Source organism: Heliangelus exortis, chromosome Z (genome assembly GCF_036169615.1).
Source record: "Heliangelus exortis chromosome Z, bHelExo1.hap1, whole genome shotgun sequence".
Classification (NCBI taxonomy): domain Eukaryota; kingdom Metazoa; phylum Chordata; class Aves; order Apodiformes; family Trochilidae; genus Heliangelus; species Heliangelus exortis.
In genome coordinates this window covers 3,248,560-3,271,068 of record NC_092454.1, presented here as the reverse complement: position 1 = coordinate 3,271,068, position 22,509 = coordinate 3,248,560, and the positions used below count along the sequence as shown (strand labels likewise).

At 42.2% G+C, this 22,509-nt stretch overlaps 1 protein-coding gene across 1 annotated transcript in view; it reads right to left on the bottom strand.

Moving 5' to 3' along the window:
* Positions 1–2,133: 2,133 nt before the first annotated feature.
* Positions 2,134–22,509, bottom strand: part of SKOR2 (SKI family transcriptional corepressor 2) — a 25,966-nt gene continuing 5,590 nt past the window's right edge. Inside the window, 4 exon segments of the mRNA XM_071731126.1 lie at positions 2,134–2,196; positions 11,472–11,539; positions 16,647–16,745; positions 17,158–17,223. Coding sequence (XP_071587227.1) covers positions 2,134–2,196; positions 11,472–11,539; positions 16,647–16,745; positions 17,158–17,223 — 296 coding nt within the window.

Here is a 22,509-nt window from a genome sequence, read left to right as displayed (position 1 = left end):
AGGGCCTCTGAGATTACCAAGTCCAACCCTTGATCCACTCCCCCCATGGTTCCCAGCCCATGGCACTGAGTGCCACATCCAGGCTCTTCTTAAAAACCTCCAGGGATGGAGAATCCACCCCCTCCCTGGGCAGCCCATTCCAATGCCTGAGTACCCTCTCTGCAAAGAATTTTTTCCTAATATCCAACCTAAACCTCCCCTGGTAGATCTTAAGCCCATGGCCTCTTGTCTGACTGATGGAGCAGAACCCGACCCCCCCCCCTGGCTCCAACCTCTTTCAGGGAGTTGTAGAGAGTGATGAGGTCTCCCCTGAGCCTCCTCTTCTCCAGCCTCAACACCCCCAGCTCCCTCAGCCCTTCCTCACAGGACTTGGGTTGGATCCCTTCACAGCCTCCTTGCTCTTCTCTGGACCTGCTCCAGCACCTCAATCTCCTTCCTGAGCTGAGGGGCCCAGAACTGACTGAAGTCTGAACCCAACACCACAAGACTTGCTGAAGAACAGAACACAAAGCCCAACAAGGGTGGCAAAGAATTGCTCACAAGACATGGAACATGAGCTGGGTGGATGCTCTGCATCCAGGGATGCAGGGATGGACTGGTGTGGTCCAGGTGTGCACACAGGTTTCATCTCCAAGCAACTCTTTTCTGCCTGGCACACCCAGGAGCTGAAATTGCTTCTGAACCATGTAGCTGGTGTTCTCTGCTTGACTGGTTTAGCTTAGCACTTAAGCAACAACTAATCTTCCAAAAGCACCAGGGCCTACTTAGAGAAATCCCCCCCCCCCTGCTTTGTCCACAGGGATGGAAGCAAAAAACAGCATGAGAAATGCATCCATCCTTCACACTCCCAGCCAACAAGCAGGCAGTGCTGGGGTGGGCTGGGATGCCAGCACCTTCCTTGCAGGGCTTGTCAGCTGATAAAAAGCTGATGCTGGGAACTCAGGGTGCTGTTCCCATCCTGAGGCAGAGTTTGATGGCAGAGCAGTGCTTGGGACAAGGGTCTCGGGGCAGGACCTGCTGCTTCTCAGCTGGAGAGGCATTACTGTTTTATTCAGGGTATTAAGATCATTGGATTTTATTTTAAATCAGTGCTGAGATTAATGCAGACTCGACTGGAAAATGCTGGCAGTTGGTACAGAAGTAGGCACAAGAGGGCAAACCAGCCCAACTTGATGCTTAGATTAATCTCCTTATCTCAGTAGGCAGAGCTCAAGGCCATGGATACTGGTTATCTAGTTACTCTATATTTACTCCTAATGTTTTTATTTTTAAGTATCTGCTTCTTCCATGGCTCAGGCAAACCTCCATCATCTGTACTATCAAATCTTCCTCAGATGCCCCAGACTTTCTCTTAAATACCTCTGCTTTGTGCAGGACTGAGGTCTCTCTATATGAAACAGCTCCTTTTTTCCTAATCTGCCTACCCCACCTCAGGGATTTTTTTTCACTGAATCCACAAGCCAGATTTTGTGGCATAATAATAAGCTACTGGCTTTTTGTCTGTCTCCAAGAAAAGGGAATGTCATGTATATGTTAAGGCTTTAGCATCCAAAACTGGAATTTCCCAGGCCACTGATGATGGAGACAGTGTTCCTTTTAATAAAAAAAGAAGTCAGTGTAGAGTTTAGGAAGACCCTACACATGGGCAACAGGGCAATTGGCATCTGCAGGAGACTTTACCACAGAAGACAGCATCAGCATAAAGCTCCCAAAGTATCCTGCTCTTTACAGGAGGTGAAGAAGCTCCATGATGAGTATAAAGCCCCATCCCTACCTACTGGCATGTGAAGTTTTACCCCATGGTGAATGCAGTGCTGCTTCCCCCCTTCCACAAAAGTTACATGACCTTGATGCCAGAGGGCACAAGTACATTCTCAGGCATGATTAGGCTTGGATCTACCCAGCTTCCAACTCTTAGTGGCATGTCCCACCCCAGTGAATCACCATCATTCATCTGACATCTCAGTTATCACCTTCAGACCATGGCACGTCACCTCCACAGACAGAGTTTTTAGAACAGGATCCATCACATCATGCAACAGAACAATTCTCTTAATTCTTGCAAAGCCTTGCAAAGAGGAACAATATTGTCTGGGCCATGCAGAATAAGACTTTTCTTTCCCAAGCTCACCTTTAGCTTTTGCTGAGGTGTGCACCGAGCTTTTCTTTCCTGATCAAGCTTGCTGCATAGGGAATCTGCAACGACACAGAAACAAAGCCACTGCTTTAAACCAAGGTTTTGCTAACGAAACCTCCCAGCTGGAGTCCATGCAAATTAAAGGTTTTGTTTGCCTCCCTATGTTATTTTAGTAAAACAGGGCCTTAAATGAAAGGATGGAACTCTTCAGTGCAGGAATGTTGAAGCAGAAATAAGATAGAAACAGCCCAAATTAAAACAACAAATCCCAAAATCCAGTTTCAGATGTCTTCTGATGCTTGGTTTCCATCAGTTGCTGGCAAGAATAAAGCCATCATCCATTCTGCTACCTGTCAGGTGACAAAATTCAGGTGTCTGTAACAGAGCAGGCAACAAACACTCCTCTCTGCACAACCAAAATACAGCAGGTTGGGAGTATGAGACTTATATTTATATCACCATAATTAGGAAGTTCATAATAGTTATCTCTGACTTGCACCAATCTGAGGGAAGCCACTGAAGTGGAACAAATAATTAAAGGAAAACAGAACATAGGCATATTAGGGATCATGGTTATATTTAGAGACAAAGTGGGATGATGTACTCGCTGGCTACTGGGAATACAGTACAGGGCTGCTCTTTTCCAAGCTGGGCCTTTAGAATGCAACAAAACTAAATTGCTCTGAGACTTCTCCATAGCTGGGAATCCAAGTGACTACAAATTTACTATTCTTCGATGCTTTTGGAAGGACCCTTGGAGGAATTCATGTTGGGATCAGAAAAAGCTACATCCCTACACTCTTGGGTGCTGCTGGTCACTGAAGTGACCTGCTCCAGAATACAAATAATGCCAGAAAGTTACTGCAAGGTGATGAAGAGGCTGGGATGAAGTCAGGAGCAAGGCTTTAAGCTGCACAAAGAGCAAAAGGGTCAGGCAAAGGCACCAGAGTTCAAGTGACCTGCCCCAGACACATAACAAGACACTAGAAGGATGTGAATTTACATCCCTACCCACTGATGATTCAACTAACATTAATTTTTGTTCTGGTTTTAATTACATTCTGCCCACAGCATGTGAGGACCTTTGTGTGGGCTGTGCTCAGTGTGTCTCCAGGCTGGCGTACAGAATCTGCAGTGTCACCTCCTCCATCCCTGCCTTCCTTAACAAGGAAAAGAGCAGGGAAGGCTCAGGATGAGAGGGTAGAAAGGAGCATCTGCAGCTCAGGAGCTAACCCTTCCATCTCTCAGGAAAGGAGGTCAATCTGATGGAAAGCAGTCTCTGCACAGATGAGCCTGAAGGAAAGCAGAAACCTCTCCCAGGGAGGTGCTGCTTCCCTGATTGCACAGCCCTGGAAAAAGGGAAATACTTGTGCATGAACTGTGAGGATCAAACCCCTGATGCCCTGAAAAGACCCAGGTGTTTTGCCTGACTACTCTTAATCAGGAAGTTTGCTGCCAGAGCCCCCCATCCCCAAACAGAGCTGCCTCCCAGGACACGGGGTCCCCAAAGGCTGGAGAACTCCTGTCCCAACCGTGGGGGAGAGGAGGATGCAAAGAAACTGTTTACCTGATTATCCATTTGCATGTTTCAAGCTTCCAAAAGGGGCCACAAACAAACTGCCTGAATAAGCACATTTCAGCTGAGCCCTGGGATGCTTCCCCAGCTGCTTTCTTCCCCTCTCCCACTTCACAGAGGCCAACAGGCAACATCGGCCGCCAGCTATATAGGACATCTCCCAGGCTGTACTGACCTAGATACTGCAAGGGGGGTACACTCTGTCAGAAATTAACTGTTCTTAATCCACTTCTCTGCTATATTTGGCACATCAGCATCTCTTCACTGTCTGTTGGTTTCTCCACCCTCCTGGCAAGAGGTGAAACTGGGAGAGGTGGGTGTCCAATGGGGAAGGGACGACTTCTTCCATGAGTTAAGTTGCCTACAGTGACACCTTCTACTTTTGTCACTGGAAAAGCATTTGGTGGCTCTGGTGGAGGAGTATTTATGGCTCTTTGTGACAACACTGTCCCCTCTTGCACACCCATGGAGGCTGCTGCAGTGCAGGGTAGGATCAGTGCTCAAGCAGCCATGAAGATCCAGTGTGTGGCCCCCATCAAAGTGTCTACACCCCTGCCAGCAGTAACAGAAGTGCAGATAATTTGGTTTTAAATAGCAAGGAATCTGCCTCTTATGAGTGAGTAAACATTAATAAGGAATACATCATTAACACTAATAAGGAATACATCTCAAATGCGAGCAGATCTGTAGGGGGAAGGAGAAAGACTCAGTGTCCATACCATGTTTTTCTTGTTTGTTTGGTTTTTTTTTTTTCTCCAGGCTAGCTCTGGTCTGGTTCTGGGTACTGATCACTGAGCATGCTCCTACGTGTGTTCCTGGAACACATCCTTCTTTGTTTCATCTGGAAGGAATCCAGTTTGCAAGCTCTGAGTCTGCTCCACAACATGAATCATAGAATCCCAGAATCCCAGACTGGTTTGGGTTGGAAGGGAGCTTAAAGCTCATCCTTTCCCAAGCCCTTTCCATGGGCAGGGACACCTCCCACCAGCCCAGGTTGCTCCAAGCCCCATCCAACCTGACCTGAGACACTGCCAGGGATGGGGCAGCCACAGCTTCTCTGGGAAACCTGGCACAGGGGCTCAGCACCCTCACAACAAAGAATTTCTTCCCTATGTCCAACCTCAGTCTCCCTTCTTTCAGTTTAAAACTGTTCCTCTTCTTCCCATCCCTCCATGTTCTCATCCCCAGTCCCTCCCCAGCTTTCCTGGAGCCCCTTCAGGCACTGGAAGGTGCTCTAAGGTCTCCCCGCAGCCTTCTCCAGGCTAAAAAATGCCAATTCCTTGTGCCTGACTCCATAGGATATTTGGGGAGGGGGAATTTAATAAATTTTTAAATTTTTTAATACATTTTTTAATACATTTTTTAGTACAATCAACCCAGGTTGCTCCAAGCCCCATCCAACCTGACCTGAGACACTGCCAGGGATGGGGCAGCCACAGCTTCTCTGGGAAACCTGGCACAGGGGCTCAGCACCCTCACAACAAAGAATTTTTCCCTAATGCCTAATGGAAATTAGAACCAAATGAAGCGAAGTGTAGATAAGCAGATAGGGTTGGGGATTTATTTCTAAAGTGAATGCCTGATCCCTGCTACACTTGGACACCAAAGAAGCCTCCATACCCTGTCCTCTTCTGAAGACTTGACCTTTGCATCGCATCTCTAGGTGAGGTGGGTGCCCAAGGATGCATCACCCTGACTTCTGCTGCTTGAAGAGGGGATCATCAGCACCCCACAGCACTGTTACCTGGTGTGGAACTACAGCTATTTAGTCAAACAATTCTTATTTCCAGAGGGTGCATTTGAAACGTCAGTCAGAAAGCTCTCCTGCCAAGACAGCCCTTCCAAACGCGAAGCATATTTATGCAGGAAAGGAGACAGATGTGCAGCTGAACTGCCACTGGAAAACTACAGCCTAAGCATACATGGTGCTTCTGGATAGAAAGATGTGTGGGATTAAGGAGCAGAAAAAGAAGGCACTGAGCCTTTGACAGCTGGAGAAGGAATGGAAGTGCCAAAGGCTTGTCCTTGGGGCTCTCTGGTACACAGGCGTCCATTTCTGATCAGAATTTCTGCAGGTTCTAAAGGCAAGGAAGCTTTTGTTTCTGCTTTTATATAACCATGAGTTCTACAAGACATTCCTTTTCTTTAATATTTGAATTCACTGGAGAAAGAGTAACACACCTCTGGCCTATTCACACAAAGCATACCCAGATTCCTTGCCAAGATAAAAGTTTCACAATTTTCTACTCTTTTCCTGCTGATAATAGCACTTGTCAGCTCCCTTTTTCTGCACTCAGTCAGAGATGTGTATGCCACCTTTGCCATCAAAATTCCTAATTTGTATCCCTCATTCTGGGGAGGAACTTCATAAAAAATCAGATGATGTTAAGAGAACATATAGAAAACAGTATCAACCCAGCTGTGAAAGCACAGAAGAAGAAAATAATGGGCAAAAAAATCTAATTTTTTTTTATTTTTAAGAGGCAAGGTAATGAAATTTGCCTTGGAGTCTGCAAGGCACAGTAAACACATATTTGCAGAAAAACTTTTATCCCTGTTATCAGCTGGGTGTCAGTGGACAGGCACTTCAGCAGAAGATGCAGCTCAAGAAATCCAAGAGCCACTGGGCTCCTGAACCATTTTTTGCCTCTAATGTTCTTGCCAAGAGCAATCAAACCACCTGGACCACTTTCAGCAGAGGATCAAACCAGAAACCCTAATAGATTTCTGCTACCTCCTCACTTTTTGGAGTGGCAGGCATGCAGTGACCAACATCTCCAGGCATAAAAATACATATTCCTTGTTTGTGTCATGAATACGTAAGTGATACAAAGCACCTACTTTTTATATACCACCTAAAATAGGAATTAAACCTACTGGTGCTTTAGTTAATTACAGCAGGACCCAGAGGAACATGATCTCATACCTCTGAAGATCTACCAGCATTACCACATGGTAGATATTTTCCTCTTTTAAACACTCCCTGTGAATCTTTAAAGATCAGGATGAAAGATGATGCAGAGATGGAAATCAATTTTGCCTCTGGAGAGCAGAGTTTGACTCAAAGCAGCACTGAGAGTAGAAGGCCATCAGACATCAGAGGAGTTCCAGTTTTGAGCTCTGAACATTATTATCAGCCCCAAAGTGAGGCTAGAGAGGAGGAATTCAATTCATGGCAGAATAAATCTCTTCAAAACCAAATGAAATTAAACCAACCCAAACCGACACTTTCCACTCGAGCTGGAAAGTCAAGGGACTTCCTGAGTAATTCACATTTCTAACATTTCTCAAAGACCTTCTGCCTTTTCCTCCTATGTAAAAATAGGGGGGTAGATCACAACCTGATTTTAATCATCCCACAACAGCCGTGTGGTGAACGCCACCTTAGCTTTTCCTGATGGATTAGGTCAGCACTTCCTGGGAACCTACAAACTACTTCTAGAAGAAAAAGTCTGCAAGGAAATTATTAAGAAATTTAAAAAATCTAGCCTGGTTGCAGCTAAATTTTCTCCTCAGTGCTCTGCTTCCCTGTGGCAAAGTTTTAGGGGAGTTCACAAAAACACAAAAATTGTCAGGCTGGAGATGCTGCTTCTCATCTTTTTCTCCCACCAGGCAGCTAGGAAGAAAATGAATGCTTTTAAAACCTGATCCACTAACACAGTTGCTTGGAAGAAAACACCAGACAGACAGAGAATCTCAAGGAGGAGCTGACACAGTATTTCTTTAGGCTGGCTGGGCTGTACTGAGAGGTGAATTCTGGTCACCAACTCTTCAAATGCAGAATTTTTCTGAGGCCATAGCACGTGTGGCATGTTAGAGCTGAACCCCAACCTGCTGGGCAGAGATTTCTTCCCAGTGTCCCTTTCTGAATAACAGGAGCCAGACAATCCATGCCTGAATCCCTATATAAAAAAATCCCTTTTTTTACCTACGCCTTCCAAGCAGACACAGTGCACAAAGCCAACTGGGGAGACAGCACTTGGAAAGAGGAAGAAGAGAAAAATGCATTTGGTGATCCAAGGTTCATTTTCTTGTTAAATATGATGACCAGTTGCTTCCTGGCACTTTGTGCCAAGAGCTTGGCACAGAGAGGTTGTGATATTTCCTGGTAGCTGCTCCAGACACTCTGTCCCATTCCATTCTCAGCAGAAATTGCTGTTTGTTGGCCACACAACACCCCACTGCCCCAACTACCTATCAAGCCAGGTTACCTCCAAAGAACCCAACATCCACCACAGAGGATGTAACACAACCCACTCCCTCGTTTTCCCCAGGAGCAAGAATCAGATCACGACTTCCAGTAAGCCATAAAATAATTTTTTTTTTTTTTTTTTAAGAAGCCGGGAGTGGGCAGCACATTAAAATAAAAACCCCATTGATTAAACACTGAGGGTTTTTTTGTTTGTTTGTTTGTTTGTTTTTGGTCGGTTGGTTTCTTTGTTTGTTTATTTGTTTGTTTTTTAAATAAAGATGATTAAACCATCCCTCCCGACTGCACTGACTGCCGGGGAGCAGCAGAGGGCACCCGGAGCTCACGCCGGAGCCCCCAGCAGCATCTTTCCTCCCCCCACCCCATTTATCATCGCCCTCCTGCATTGCAGTTTCACGATGTCACCCTAAAACCGTGAGGAAAAAAAAAGCATTCCGTGCATCATTCCTTGCTAGTTGGGTGGGAAGTGCATCCAAGCCACTTCCAAGCAATTCTTTCAGCCTAACAAACATGGCTGGTGTCTGTGCTAGAAAGTTTTTCAAATAAAATTGTGTTTGTTTAAATATTTCAGGCTTAATCTCCAGCTTGTTGTATTCCAGATACTTGTGATGCCCCAGGGCAGTTTCTTTCAAGGTCTGACTACCCAGTTATGCAGCTTGAAGCATTCCAGTTCAGGATGAGTGAAACCATCACCACGGGAAAAGCTGCCCCTGGTACTCACTGGTTACAAGAGGTGCCTTCAAGTGTTCAGGAAGGACCAATTTAAATTGTATAATCTTTCAGGGGTGAGAAAAGCCAAAAGAAACTGACTCTGTGCATTTATGATGTTTGCAAAATTGGGGGGGGGGGGGGGGGGAAAAGGCAATTTAGCCAAGTTCTGAGGCTAATTCACCGAAAAATTTTGAGTTTAATATAGGTATAGGTATACACCTATTAGTATACCTATTAGTATAGGTATATATTAGTATATTAGTACACCTATTAGTATAGGTATACACCTATGAAGCTGTAAGTAAAATGAAGATGTGCATAAGCATCGAACACTTCTGCTTTTTTCTTTCAGCTTTGGTGTTAGCAAGAAAATCAGGTGTGGTAAAGCAATAGCAGGGTGCCCCAGGTGCAAAAAAAAAAAAAACAAAACCCACAAAAAAACCCAAAAACAAACAAACAAACAAACAAAAAAACCTGTTAAAAATAAAATACAATAATAAAACCCACCAAAAAACACCAAAAAAACCCCAGATGTAACCATGCTTTTTGTGTATTCTGCACTAAAAGCTTTAATTCATCCATGCCACAACCTGAGAAGGCTGAAGGTGCTCCATGGCTAGCACATTCAGCTTATTAATCTTAATTCTAGGTGTAACCATACCAAATAAACCCACATGGATGAACTGATGTCATGGAGGGGATTATCACATCAAAAAGTGCTGACTCCATTTCAGCTACCAACCTAAACATCACTGAAGGTCCCTGCACCCAGCTTACACAACCACACTGGTTATTTGCAGCCTTTGGTCAACCTGATCCAGGAGGATCCTTGGAGGGATTCCCAGATGTGGGCAAGAAAGGCTTCCTGAGGATTAGACAACATTTCTATTCATGGTAACTAAACTCAGGCAGCCACAGTGAGTGAAGAAGTCCTGAATTGTTGGTGCAGTACATGAAATGTTGAAACTATTTTCTGTTAAGTACATCCAAGCAGCTCTGTTTAATGAATAAATGACTATTCTGTAGTCTGCATCAGTAAGTGAAACAGGTGTGTGTTACACGATCACATTTCTTTCCCTGCCCAAGAAAAAGCACTACACTGAAACTTGTGATTTCTCCAGTTCTTGTAAATCAGGAAAACCACCCTGGCTCCCTCACTGGAGGTCTGGAATATCCAGTTTTAGTTTTATCCAGTTTTATCCAACTTCACAACTGGGCCATAAAGCCAATAGAAGGGAGGGAGAATTAGCTCCAGCGGACACAAGAGATAAAGGCTGAAGTGGGCCCACAAACTTTAAATGTCCATCACACCAGGAATCAGGCAGGTGATCTGCCTGGGGATGTATTTTTCAGGATGGCATCCTAAGTATCATAGAATCATAGAATCATAGAGGTTGGAAGGGACCTTGAAAGATCATCTAGTCCAACCCCCCCTGCCAGAGCAGGGCCACCTAGAGTACATCGCATAGGAATGAAGTACCAGGCTCTGTGGCAGTGCAATTCTCAGCTCAAGCCAAACTCCTTGCCTGGCACTGGGGGGACAAAGTGGGACCCAGTAGCAACTGGGTGCATTAAAGGGAAAGAGTAGAAACCAGCAGCAACAAAAAAAAATCTCCGAAGATGTTCTGGACTTGAATTTCCTCCATTTAAAACCTCTTTCAAGCACCCTCCATCTCTCATTGAAATCTCCCAAGTCAGCAGGAATGTTCAGCAGCTCTAAAAATAAGGCCACTCATAAATGCCTCTAAACATAGGTGCACAAATTTGACAGTCCTGGCCTTCAGCTTTTTTTTGGGGGGTTGTTTTTTTGGTTGTTTTTTTTTTTTTTTTTTTTTTGGAATGTCCTAACCCATCGATTAGAAAATGACAGCACCAGAAGGCTGGACAATGCCTCCTCATCACCAGGGTGTGTGACAAGCAGAGTAAAAAATTTAAATGCTTGAACACAGGGGTGAGCTGTGGAAGTGGGGATATTTGGCAAGTCTGCCTCAAAAAAAACCAAACCAAACGAAACAAAATAAAACCAAACAAAAATAAAAAAAAACCAGAACAAAAAAACAAAAAAAAAAAAAACCTACCAACCCAAAACCCTGCTGAACACTGTCAGACTGATCACAGAAAAAGCAGTAACAAAATAAGCTGATAGCCCCTCACTCCTTACGATGCCCTGCTCATAAAAATCACCCTAAGCAGGATCTGAGGGAGAAAGGACATCCAGGTTTTTCAAAACCAAAACTTGCATGCCATGATCTCCAGTTGCACCAACACACAGAGGCAGAATCCCTCTTGATGCTCAAATAACAAGCAAGAGACCAAACAGCAACGTGTGCCTGCCCCGAGCTGTGTTTTGGCAACTCCATCCTTTACTGCTGAGTTAAGCACTTCTTCTAGCAGCTGAAAGCTGAAAAAGACACATCCTAAGGTTTAATTTGCCAGTGAGAAGCTGGCCTCACACCGAGTCCCTACTGAGGGCTGAAATGCACCACTTGGCAACTCCTACAAGGCAGAAACTTAAAACTGCTTCAGGTTTCCTAATTCAGCCCTTGCTGGAGCAGCACCTCTGGGTGTTGGGTCAACAAACACATTTTGTTGAGTTGAAACATGAAGACCCATCTGGTTAGTGTATGAAAGTCGAGCTCCAGGTAACCAGACCCTAAACTAGCTGAGAACTTCGTGCTTGCATCTCACAAAGTGTAAGGTAATGTGTGTTCAGGAGCAGTTCCCCTGCCTGGCTCACCATGGAAGAGTTTGAGGAGTGAATTAAAAAAACAAAACAAAACAAAACAACAACATAAAGCAAGGACTTGTAACCTTTTGAGCAGAGAAAGCAAACTTACAATTTGTAGCTGCTGTACCATTTCTTCTCTGTACGCCAGTTCCCGCTTCATCTGATCTTGAAAATTATCTGTAAGAGGGGGAAAAGAAAAAATAAAAAAGAGATGCAGTAATTAAAACACAGACCACACAGAAGAATTAATATAAAACAGCTGAAACCAAATCACTACTGAACAACTGTGAAGTGCTACGAAGCCCTTCACCCAGTTAAAACACAGGCCTAATAAGAACTTCTCTAGCAGGAGGCACTGTAGGCAACAGAAAAACTCTGGAAAAATCAGCTTCAGTTACTTCCCCAATTAGCAAATGTAGACTGCTAAGTTTTTGTCACTTGATTTCACTCTCAGGAGTTATTTTCTCAATGGGCCAGAACCTGCAGTCATTAGTCAAAGTTGTACCAACACTGAAGAGCAAAACCTGCTCTTCTTTGCTCTGGCATAAATCTGTTGACATCAATGGGGTTGTCCAAGATGTGAGAAGAGAAAGTGTTCAAGGATGCAAGGTTTGATTTGTAGTTTGTTACATAGTGCTGAAGGCTTTCAATAAAATTCAGACTAAAGAATAAAATGCAGACTAAAGAATTCAGACATAAACAGTGATGTGAAAATCAGAAGGGGAAAAGGCTTTAAAAAAAATCCTCCAGGTCAGAGCACAGGCCAAGCTCCATGCTCCAGTAGCTCCTCCTTCCCTTATTTTCCTCCCCAGTAACCATTTCAGAGAAAACTTCATTTGGTAGAAGATTTAACTGCTGGTCTGTTGTCCATGACATTGCTGCTGGAGGTTGGGAAAAAGGCAGAAAAATATAAGGAAAACTATAGGCAAGAAGCAGATAACTTGGAGAGTTGCACGATGGAAACCTGGGAAAGAAAGTTCATTCCAGCCAACATCCTTTTGATCTAGGAAAAAATCCTGCTCTGGAGCAAAGGAGCAGCAAGGTGAATGCCATAAGAAAACAGCATGGAGCACCTCAACACCCAGAGCTTGGAGAAGGGTGCTAAAAGGCCGAGGTGGCTAAAATGGTTTATTTACAACTAAGCAATTAAAAGAATTAAACAGTCCTCCTGGTTGCTGGGACATTAGCTCAGGACTCAGGAAGCCTGGGTTCAGTACCTGCTCTGCTGCACTCCATACCTCTTCCCATCACCATTAAAGCAGGAATAACAGCACCACCTCTCCTACCAAGTGTCCTGGGAGGATTAATGGATTAAATGACTGTGGGAGACTTTGACAGCACAGTGATGGGAGTCACAGGAACACCTAAATTGGGATGGGGAGATGTGAGCCCAGATGAGAATGAGCAGCTCCTGCTCATGCCCCGTGCTCACCTGCTCCCAAGCCAACCTCACAGCCTCTTTTCAGACTTTTCAGACCCAAAAGCAGGAGCAGAAAAGCAGAGGGCTTTCCACAGGGTGGAAAGGAAGGATGGAGCTTGCCTAAAGGTAAAGGAGATGTGTCCTCATCGAGTGTGGGCACAGGAAGGGGGTAGGTGAAAGTACAAGGGGGCAAAGCTCTGCCCTCCTCTTTTTCAGAAGAATTTTGCCCTCTCTGAAGGGTGAGCAAGTGATTGCTTCAAAGAAAGGGAGGCACTTTAGGATGCCAAGGGAACAGCAGTGACACAAAGAAAGAAACAGAATAAATACATCAGGATCCAGCACGGCCACACAGAAAAACACATGATGACATAATCTTAACAAAGTTCTTCAGATTTCCAGTAAATGCCCAGAATTGCTTGACCTAATTCCTCTACTGCAACTCGATCAGAAAAAAAAAAAAAAAAAAAAAAGCTGAGAGAAATAAAGCAAGTTTGCAATTCTTCTCTTCCTAACCCCCCCAAAAAATTGTGAAGGATGAAAAAGTGACCACCTCCTGTCCCGGTGATTAAAGGCTGAGAGATCTCTGCCAGCTACTACTGAGGTCCTCCAGCTTCACTCTGACTTGGCTACATGAAGAAATTCTCCTTCTCTCCTCATCACTTTCCTCTCGACTGCCTCTTCACAGGCTCATCACCTCTCAGAACAAATAGCTCAGAAATCTTGCTCAGCCCTGCACAGCAAATGTCCATACTCACAGTGGAAATGGAGTGTTAAGGGTAAGGTTGTTTTTTTTTTTTTTTCTTCCCAGCAGCATTTATCCGTCTGAATGCTTACAGACAAAGCCATGAGCAATACCCAAGAGAAGAGATATGAATATTTAAATAGTTTTCTTAACACAAAATTAAATACTTCAACTATCCAGACTATGTCTCTGCCTTTTTATTACCACGTTGTTAAATGCAGCTGGACAAAATCTGGGCCAGATGGTACCAAAGGTACAAAACCTGTGCGGGGTTCTGGGAGAAGATGCTATCAACTGTGCATAGGTGCTCAGATTTCTATCAGGACAGCAAATTCTTTGATTTTCTTCAACTGATCTGATCTTCTTTTATTTCCTCCAAGTGACCTCTGCAACGAGAGATCTTACAGGCAAAGGAAAACCTCATCTGCAGCTTTCAAGTACAATAGCAGTATAAAAAAAAAAAAAATAGAGGTGCAAATAGCAGAGGACGAGGTCTGCTTAAAAAATGATCACAGGCCACATTTCCAGCAGGTAGAAGAAGCCACAGAAATAAGATGCAGCATAGCACTACTGCATGAGCTTGCAAGTAAGATCAATTTTCATTTAACAGTGATTTCCGTGAGTAGAAAATCAAAACCAAACACCCTTTATACCCAACACTGCATAGCCCTGATGTGGTGCAGTGATGCTATTTAGTGTGTAACGCCCCAAAAGTGGTCAGTTCCAAAAAGCAAGACCTAAAAAGGGTGACTTTGGAGGTAACTCCCCCTCCAAAGGTGCTCCAAAGGAGCATTTTCCAGAGAGACAGAGACATATCTCCCATATCTGACCCACTGCCTCCCTGCTGAAACAGGGATGAGTTTTCTCCCTTTTAAAAAAAAGGATGAGAAGACTTAAAAGCCAAAGGGTTTTTCCCCAGACACGGTGCAAAGCACAGGGGCAAACACCCCAAGAAGTGGGATTGAGAATTACTCTGGCAGCATGTTCCTGTCCTCCACCTGTATTGAGGATGGAACAGAGATCCAGTCTCCCCTACTCATCTCAGTGCTGCAGTGGAACATCCTGGGAAATAAAAATTGTCACCTTCCCACTCCTCTCTCCCTCCCACGTCCTCAGGTGTCTCCAAGCCACGATAAATCCATCAATACAATTTTTATTTTACCTCTGCTTAGTTGGATCTCTCCCTAACGCCTCCCTATGCCTCCCACCACTCATAATGCTCTTTTCTTGGATAGGATAACCACATTTATCTTGGATTTCACACTTCTACACTCATTTTACAAAGACTTTTTTTCTCGTTTTATTACGCGCAGAGGAAGGGAGGGTGGTTGGGGTTTTTTTGGTAAATCTAAATCTGTAAATGGGTTTTACGGTCACTCGTATATGTTGTTTATAGCACACCATTTGTTTTCTATTTTTAATCCTGAAGAAGATTGACCACTACTTTGTGGTGCACTGAAACCACATATTTTTCAAACCGGCGTACGCAGTCGCCACTTCCTTGGTCGGCCGTACGTGTTCTTTTCTTTCATTTGAATTGTATTTCATGTGGTTGAATTGCAGTGTTTATTTACATGGCAATGGCAGAGCATTAATTTAACTGTATAAAGAACAAAAAGGATAAATGAGTGACCTGAATGGCAAACCTCCAAGATGCCATTTCGCCAATACCGCACATCGGTCTACCCTGATCTACAATTTGATCTACACAAATTATTTCAAAACTACCTCACTCCCAAACCCAAGGAATGACTGAATTTATACTGAAGGATGAGGTTATCCTCCTTTCATTAATATCTGTGTCACCTCAGGCAGCTCTTCTCCTTTATTTATGAAGCTGTCTACATCTTTTGATATTTGGGCTAAAGAAGGGATCCTTCCCAGAGTTCTCCCACATCCTTGATTCCCTGAACTTACCCTATCTGATGCTGCAGAAAATGGAAAAAACCTCAATTTTTTTTAAAATAATAGGAAAATGTTGTCTGTATTCCCATTTTTCCCTGCGATCCAGGGAGCTGCAGCATTCCTCAGCCTGAAGCAGTGGGCTCTGATTGTCCGACTTACTTAAGAGGGACTGGCAATACTATTTTTTTTTTTGTCCCTGCAATTTTTATGAAGGAACTCAGAGGATTAATAAAACAAAGAACTTCAGAAGTCTCCAAGAAACTATGACAAATTTTTTTGTGTCAAATGCAGGTCAAACATCTCAACCACACTGGAGTTAAGAGAAATCAGCTAACGGCAAAAGAACCCAACAATTGGTCTGGGAAGGTTTCAGTTTATCTACCTGGGCTTATTGTGAGTCCCGGGAATTCCACACTGCTCCAACTACAAACAATCTCACAGGAAAACAAGGACATAAATGTAGATTTTTGGAAAAGCAGAGTTTGAATAAGCCCTGACATCATCAACATGAGGAAAATACTGAACAGGAGCACTGTCAAACCTCCTCTGGATTTCATTAAGAAGCAAAATGTGGGTGCAAATATTTTCATTTTTTTTTTTCTTCAGGTTGCTGCAGTTTGTCTACTTCAAAAGGCCTCAGCTAAGAGGTCTTTTCCCATAGCTCTGTGCATGCAGTTCAATTTTCAGGCAGTTTTATGAAACCCTACTAATCATCCCTTTTGTTTTTCTGTTTAATTTTGGTTTACACGTGCCCTGCAATCACCCCCAGGTAGCACCCTGCTCCCCGTCTGTGGTAAAAGGGTCATTTCAAACAGCCCATCTCAAGAGGAAAAGTCCAAAAAGCTCTTTCCACCCCTTATACACAGGCCAAATCAATTCTCCACTACCAACCAGAACCACCCAAAGATGACTTGGAAGCACCCTGTCTTCAAAAGCCTCCAAGAAGATGCTGAAAACCAACATCACTGTACCCCAAGAAGCCCCAGACATGCTTCTGTCTACTCACTGTGTTCAGTGTTACCAAAACCAGGGGAATATACACCAAAACAGACAGCCAGCTTTGGGTTTTCCCTACGAAAGGACCTGCTATCAACCTCAGCAGAACCAAGCCTGGCAACACACCTGAGAACTTCCCTCTCCCATTTTAACAATCTGACAACAACCCCCCCACCACCACCCAAACAACACCAAAACCACAGTTTTTTTCAGTGTCTTACTGAAGACGGGGAAAGATGTGTTTCCTTTCAACACCTGGAATTCCTGTTCTAGTCTCCTCCGTAAGTCGATCTGTTCAAACAAAACCTTCTGGAGCTCCTCTAACAAAGAGAAAAGAAAAAGTGGGTTTGCTAATCGGTATAAATAATTCTTGATAGAGCAGTTGCAGAGCAATTCATTACTGTAAGACAAAATATTTTAGCAGTTATATGTAAGGAAAAAAAAAAAAAAAAAAAAAAAAAGTGTTGCATAGACCTACAATAGATTTTGTGCAGAAAGCCATGAATATAAATCAATGTAATATATTATTTTAAAGTATTATATTACAGTGTCATGTATTGATTGATATATATGCATTAATCTCAATTATATCCACCCAAAGGTCCATATATTATTCATATGTTACTTGACAAGCTTAAAATATGGTGCAGAACAAAAGTGCCCCCTATTATCCTCATATTCTATTAAAACAAAGAGCAGCTTTATAACGTAAGAGGCCCTTATTTATTTTACCTTTCCCCATGTTTTCCACATCCTTCTTCAGTGAATGAGGTGAATTGGTCTCTTGCGTGTGTTCCCCTTAAAAAAATGAAAGGAAGAAAGAAAGAAGAAGTTATTGATTTACTGATACTGCTTTTCATCAGTATGGTCCTAGCAGCTACTTCAGAGAATCTGGAATGGAAAAAAGGGAAAGAAAAAAAAAAAAAATAGGGGAAGAGTAAGATTGAGGTTTATGTACATAACTCTGCGTGTGTAGCACGAATGTTTGCAGCCCCTGATGAAGATGCTCTTATCAGAGAAAAACCGGGGAGGGGGTGGGAAAGGGGCAGAATCCCTTCTCCATCCTCATCTCCTCTCTTCACAGCACCAAGTCCATCCTATCTCCTATCTGGGCAGGACCCTGCTCCCAAATCCACAGGCATAATCATTTTTGGGCTTCATCAGCACTTCAATTTTATCATCTTCTAGAGCTCTATGGCACGGGCTTGTTGTAACTGGATATAATTTATGTCCAGCTGAGATAAAATTGACATTAGTGGTATTTGCATCTAAAGGATACACCTCTGAGGTCAACCAATTCAGGCTCCTCTCTTAGGTTGGCCTCACAACTTTTAATCACATAGCAGTAAAAAAATCTTCTAGACGTAGAATTTGACTGTTTCCAGATACATGCATGCTACTTCTTTCAGCCTTTTTCCTTCACAAAGAAAATAAATTAAAATATATAAATATATATATATATTAACAAGTTAGGTTCACCTGGATGAGAGTTTGACTTCAGTCTGAACACCTCTGACAGGAGGTGTTATTTTAATTATCCTCTGGAACTGTGAGATGTTCCTCTAAATTTCTGTGAACTGGGTTTTGAAACGAAAAGCCACGAAAAAAAGGTTTTGAATAGGGAAAAAAAAAAAAAAAAAAAAAAAGACTTCAGAAATTAGTGGGAGATTTTCTATTATTTACAGTTGAAGCAGAAATGGGCTCTGAAGATTTAAGAGTATGGTTGGTAAATTATTGAGCTAATTAGACTAATGTTTAGCTTAGTCCAGTCAGTAAATACACATTATTAATTCTGCTGATGAGTTATCAGTAACCAATCACACAGACATACATAGACTTATGTCTTAATGTATTTGGAAGAAAGAATAATGTAGGAAATACCTTGGTTTTTTGGTTTTTTGTTTTGTTTTTTTTGTTTTTTTTTTTTTTTTGTTGTTGTTGTTGTTTTGTTTCATTTTTCTGTTTCAGTTTGGGCTTTTTTGTGATTTTTGTTTGTTAGTTTGTTTTTTTAATTAAAAGCCAAAGTAGTGAATAGGTCACCATACAATAGATAAGGAGCCAGACTGTCACCATGCAGTTGACAGTGGGTCACTGCAACAAGCTGATTTTAAAGTTGAACTGGAAACCCTGGCTTTCCATGCAGCCAAGAAATCTTTCTGCAAAACATTTATTTCTGTTTTTAAAAATCAATGCATTCTTACATCCAGTAAACCTTGAAGTCACAGTAGATGAGACATATCCAATAGCTATGCATTTTAGCATTTGCTATCTCTTCATTCCTTATATTTAAAAAAAAAAAAACCAAAACCCACTCATTCAGGCGTATGCATTTATACAACTGGTATCTGGTGCCAGCAATTCCATTAAAAAAATCTGTTTACGTAACAGAATGATAAAAAAAAATTTTTTTTTGTTTGATATTTGACATAAATGAAATATTTTCTACAGGTAAGTTCTTGCACCACACTAAAAAAAAATACGGTGCTTTTTTGGCAATGGTTTGAGGTGTTTCCATAATATAAAGTGTCTTTTTTTTTTTTTTTTTAATTAACCTAATTCTGTTTTAAACAGGGCTGCTAACAACAACAGCAACAAAAAAAGTATTTTGTTAGCTAAGTTAGGGTACACAAACACAAAATAGAAGAAATTTAAGTTTAGGAAGGGTATTTTACTGAACTATAAATACCAGTATATTTTTCTGATAATTTTCTTTCACTGAGGAGTTCTTTTCTGGCTGTTTTACGGGCAATTTGAAGGGATAGCAGCCTCACAGGCAGAAGATAACTGCATTTTTCAAGGGGGAGGAAGAAAAAGGGGCACACATTAAATCCCAGCACAGAGCATGGCAGCAACACAGCTCTTTCCCACTTGCTCAGCTGAGCTTTCAGGGCTGTACAGTTTGATGCTGCTGACTCACTGGGACTGAAAAAAAACATATAAAAAATGAAAATAAGGACATATAACATGAAGAATAACTCCTCCAGCATCTACAAACTCCTGGATAAGCCACAGGAAATGATTGTTAGAAAATGAGCCATCCTTGCACCCAAAATAAGTAAAGAACAGTATGGAAAAAGTAAAGGTGTTTAAAGGCAAAACCCAATATATTCTGGTTTAAAAAAAAAAAAAGCTGCATTTTTAACTGTTAAAAAAAAAAAACACAAAAAACCAACCAAACAAAAAAAAAAAAAAAGCCTCAACATTATTATTGTTAATGGTAATAATAATCAGATGGGTTTCACCTTTCCAGTCCCCCTGAAAATGATAATCAGGAGGCTGCTCTTCTCTGTTTTTCCATACTTCCCAGAGGCCTCATCATGCGTTGTGTACTGTTCTACCTTAATTGAAAGGGAGGAGGTATTGAATATTTAACCAGCTTCCTTTCCCTTAAATGTTAATTAAAAGCTAAATAGGTGTTTAAAAACAAACAAACAGAAAGCCTGAAGAATTTTAATCAGTCTAAGAAAAAATCACTTCCCCTTCTAATAGCTCCACCGTAACTCTCTTGGGCCTTGTCTGTACACAAAGTTGTACCAATATTTAAAAGAGCAGCCCTGGAAGCTGTGCAGCCCCCCAGTACAGACACCAAGTTTTTCTTTAAGAGGTGCTTTTTATACAGAAAATAGTTTATTCAGAAAAATCAAACTATGCCTCAACTTTCTGCTGGCTAAGGGAGGAAAAAAAAAGGGATGAAGTATTCACAGCCCATTTGTACTGCCTCAGCTTTTGGTATCTCTGCTCTTCCTGATTAGTTCAGGTGCCCAGATGTTGTTATTCTGGAATAAAATGGGGTGGGTTGCATTTTTTTGGGTTACAAAAGTGGCTTTCTTAACCTGCAACATGAACAGCCACCCGTGGAGGAAAAGAGAGATTACACCTGTAGGTAGACACACCTCAAAATACCCAAGCAGTACCCTGAAAACCAAAGGTCCTGATTTGTACTTTGAGACAACCTCATCTCTCCTGATGCCACCATTTAATTAGCTCAGCAGTCACAGGAGTGGTTACAATTTCAGCAAAAGAAGCAGACAGAAACATTTCCACATCTACTCTCCCCAAAAGAAACCCGCACCCTCCTGGTTGTACAATACCAAACCAGACCTATCCAGGTTACCTCTTCGTGCTGTGCCTCCCGAAGAAACCTCCTGCAACCTTTCTTTGGGGAGCAAAAAGTGCTTTCCAAACAGCAACTAAAAAATCCACGTTGGCCAAAAAAAAACTCAGCTACATCAACAGGCAACTTGGTCTTCCCAGCCCGGAATTCCGATGGATCCGCGATGGAACGCTATAGAACTTATACTCCCTAAATTCTTCCTAAATCTGCAGTGCCAGGCCTCACCAACCAAAATCACCCACTCAGCTGCCTCTCAGCACTGATTCCAGGATGGTTCTTAAATAATGCAGAGCAGATGATTATTGCTGCCCACCACCTCTGCAGCTCGATCCCACCAGGAGAGCATCACCGGCGTGAAGCCCGCAGCATCGGTGGTCTACCAGAACTTACAAGATCCAAAAGTATTTTTAGCTGGAGAGAATGTTGCCTACAGACTAAAAAGGCCACAGCAGTGAAGATGTTGGTATCTCCTGGGTATAAATGTAGGTATATTCATTTTAAAAATCTGGGCAGATGCGAGCCAGTAGCTTTTGAGAGCTCAAAAGAGCTCCAGTCTGTACTTGCACTTAATTATTCACTTTAAGACATGCACAGTTCTTGTGTACATCCTCAAGAAACCCTACTCTTACTTTAAAATATTCATCTACTAGGTGTGTTCATGGCACGTTATTTTTTTGGAAACAATAGGATAATCAAGACTTGGGAAAACATGCATACTTTGGCAGGTTCAATAAACGTAAATGCTTTTCTGTACTCGGGCTGATACATGTCTGGAGCTCCAAATGCTCACTTGCTCTGAAAAGTGTTTAACTTTAAAACAACTAAGTTCTAATTTTTGCCCAGATAAAGCCTCATTTGTAATCACTATTTAAAGTTTAAAATGTGAATGTGATATTAAAAAAAAACCAAACATCTGTGGTGAAGTAGTAATGGACAGAGGAGAAAATAGTTTCAGGATTTCAAAACAAATGCTCAAAAGCTGTGATTAACTTAAAAATATGAAATGTTTTAGAAAGACAACAACAATAGTTGGCTTTTGGTCTGAACTTTATGCATCCATCTGGGGAATATTTCTTAACTTTATTCTGGAAGCATGAAGGGTAGAAAATTTCTAATTCTTGTTTATTTTAATTGGAAAGTGAGATTCCCAGCAGATTCTAGGAAGATGGGGCTTTAAAAAAAAAACCCAAACCCTCAACAATGCAAAAAAAGAAAGAAATGCAATGATTATTCTCCCTCTCTTAAAAATTCAAAGACAATTTCTGAGCTCCTTAGTAAAAACAGAGAAGATACAGGAATGGTAAATAAGGACCCAGTCTTGTCTGCAGTTTTGTCTGTCGTGCAGATCCACGCATTTACTACACAATCCTGTCTAATACACAGTGCTAGGTCCCACATTAGAAATTTCACCTCATCTTCCCCCATTTCAACCTTTAACTTTTTTTTTTTTTCTTTTTTTTTTTTTTTTTTTTTTAAAAAAAAAGCAACAACAAACACCATCCATAATAAAATTTTACATCTCTTAACTTCTGGATCCGGTGCTTTGCCAGTTATCCCAGTACAGGCAACACAGCTGTTCAGTCTGCTATATATAATTCTGGGATGTTTTCAGCCCTCAGCAAGCTACAGTAAATATGCAGCTATTTTATCAATATTTTCAGAGTTGTTCTGGACAGATGTTTAAGAGTAAATGAAAGAAGAGTCTGGCTCACTGTTTCTAGCCTGAATTTTGACTTTTCCTGCCTACCGACGCAATTTTTTATGGATCAAAACCAAAAGAAAAAGGGGGAAATGATAAGTAGATATAACAAGCTGACTTCTAGCTGATTTTAAGACCTCACTTCAGAGCTCAGGGCTCTTATCAAAACAGATAAAACATTTGACTGGCTGGGGAACATCTTGCAGGACTCAACTGCTCTTCAAGAGGTGGTATTTGCAAGGCAGCTCTTCTACCCTTCAACTCCACGAGG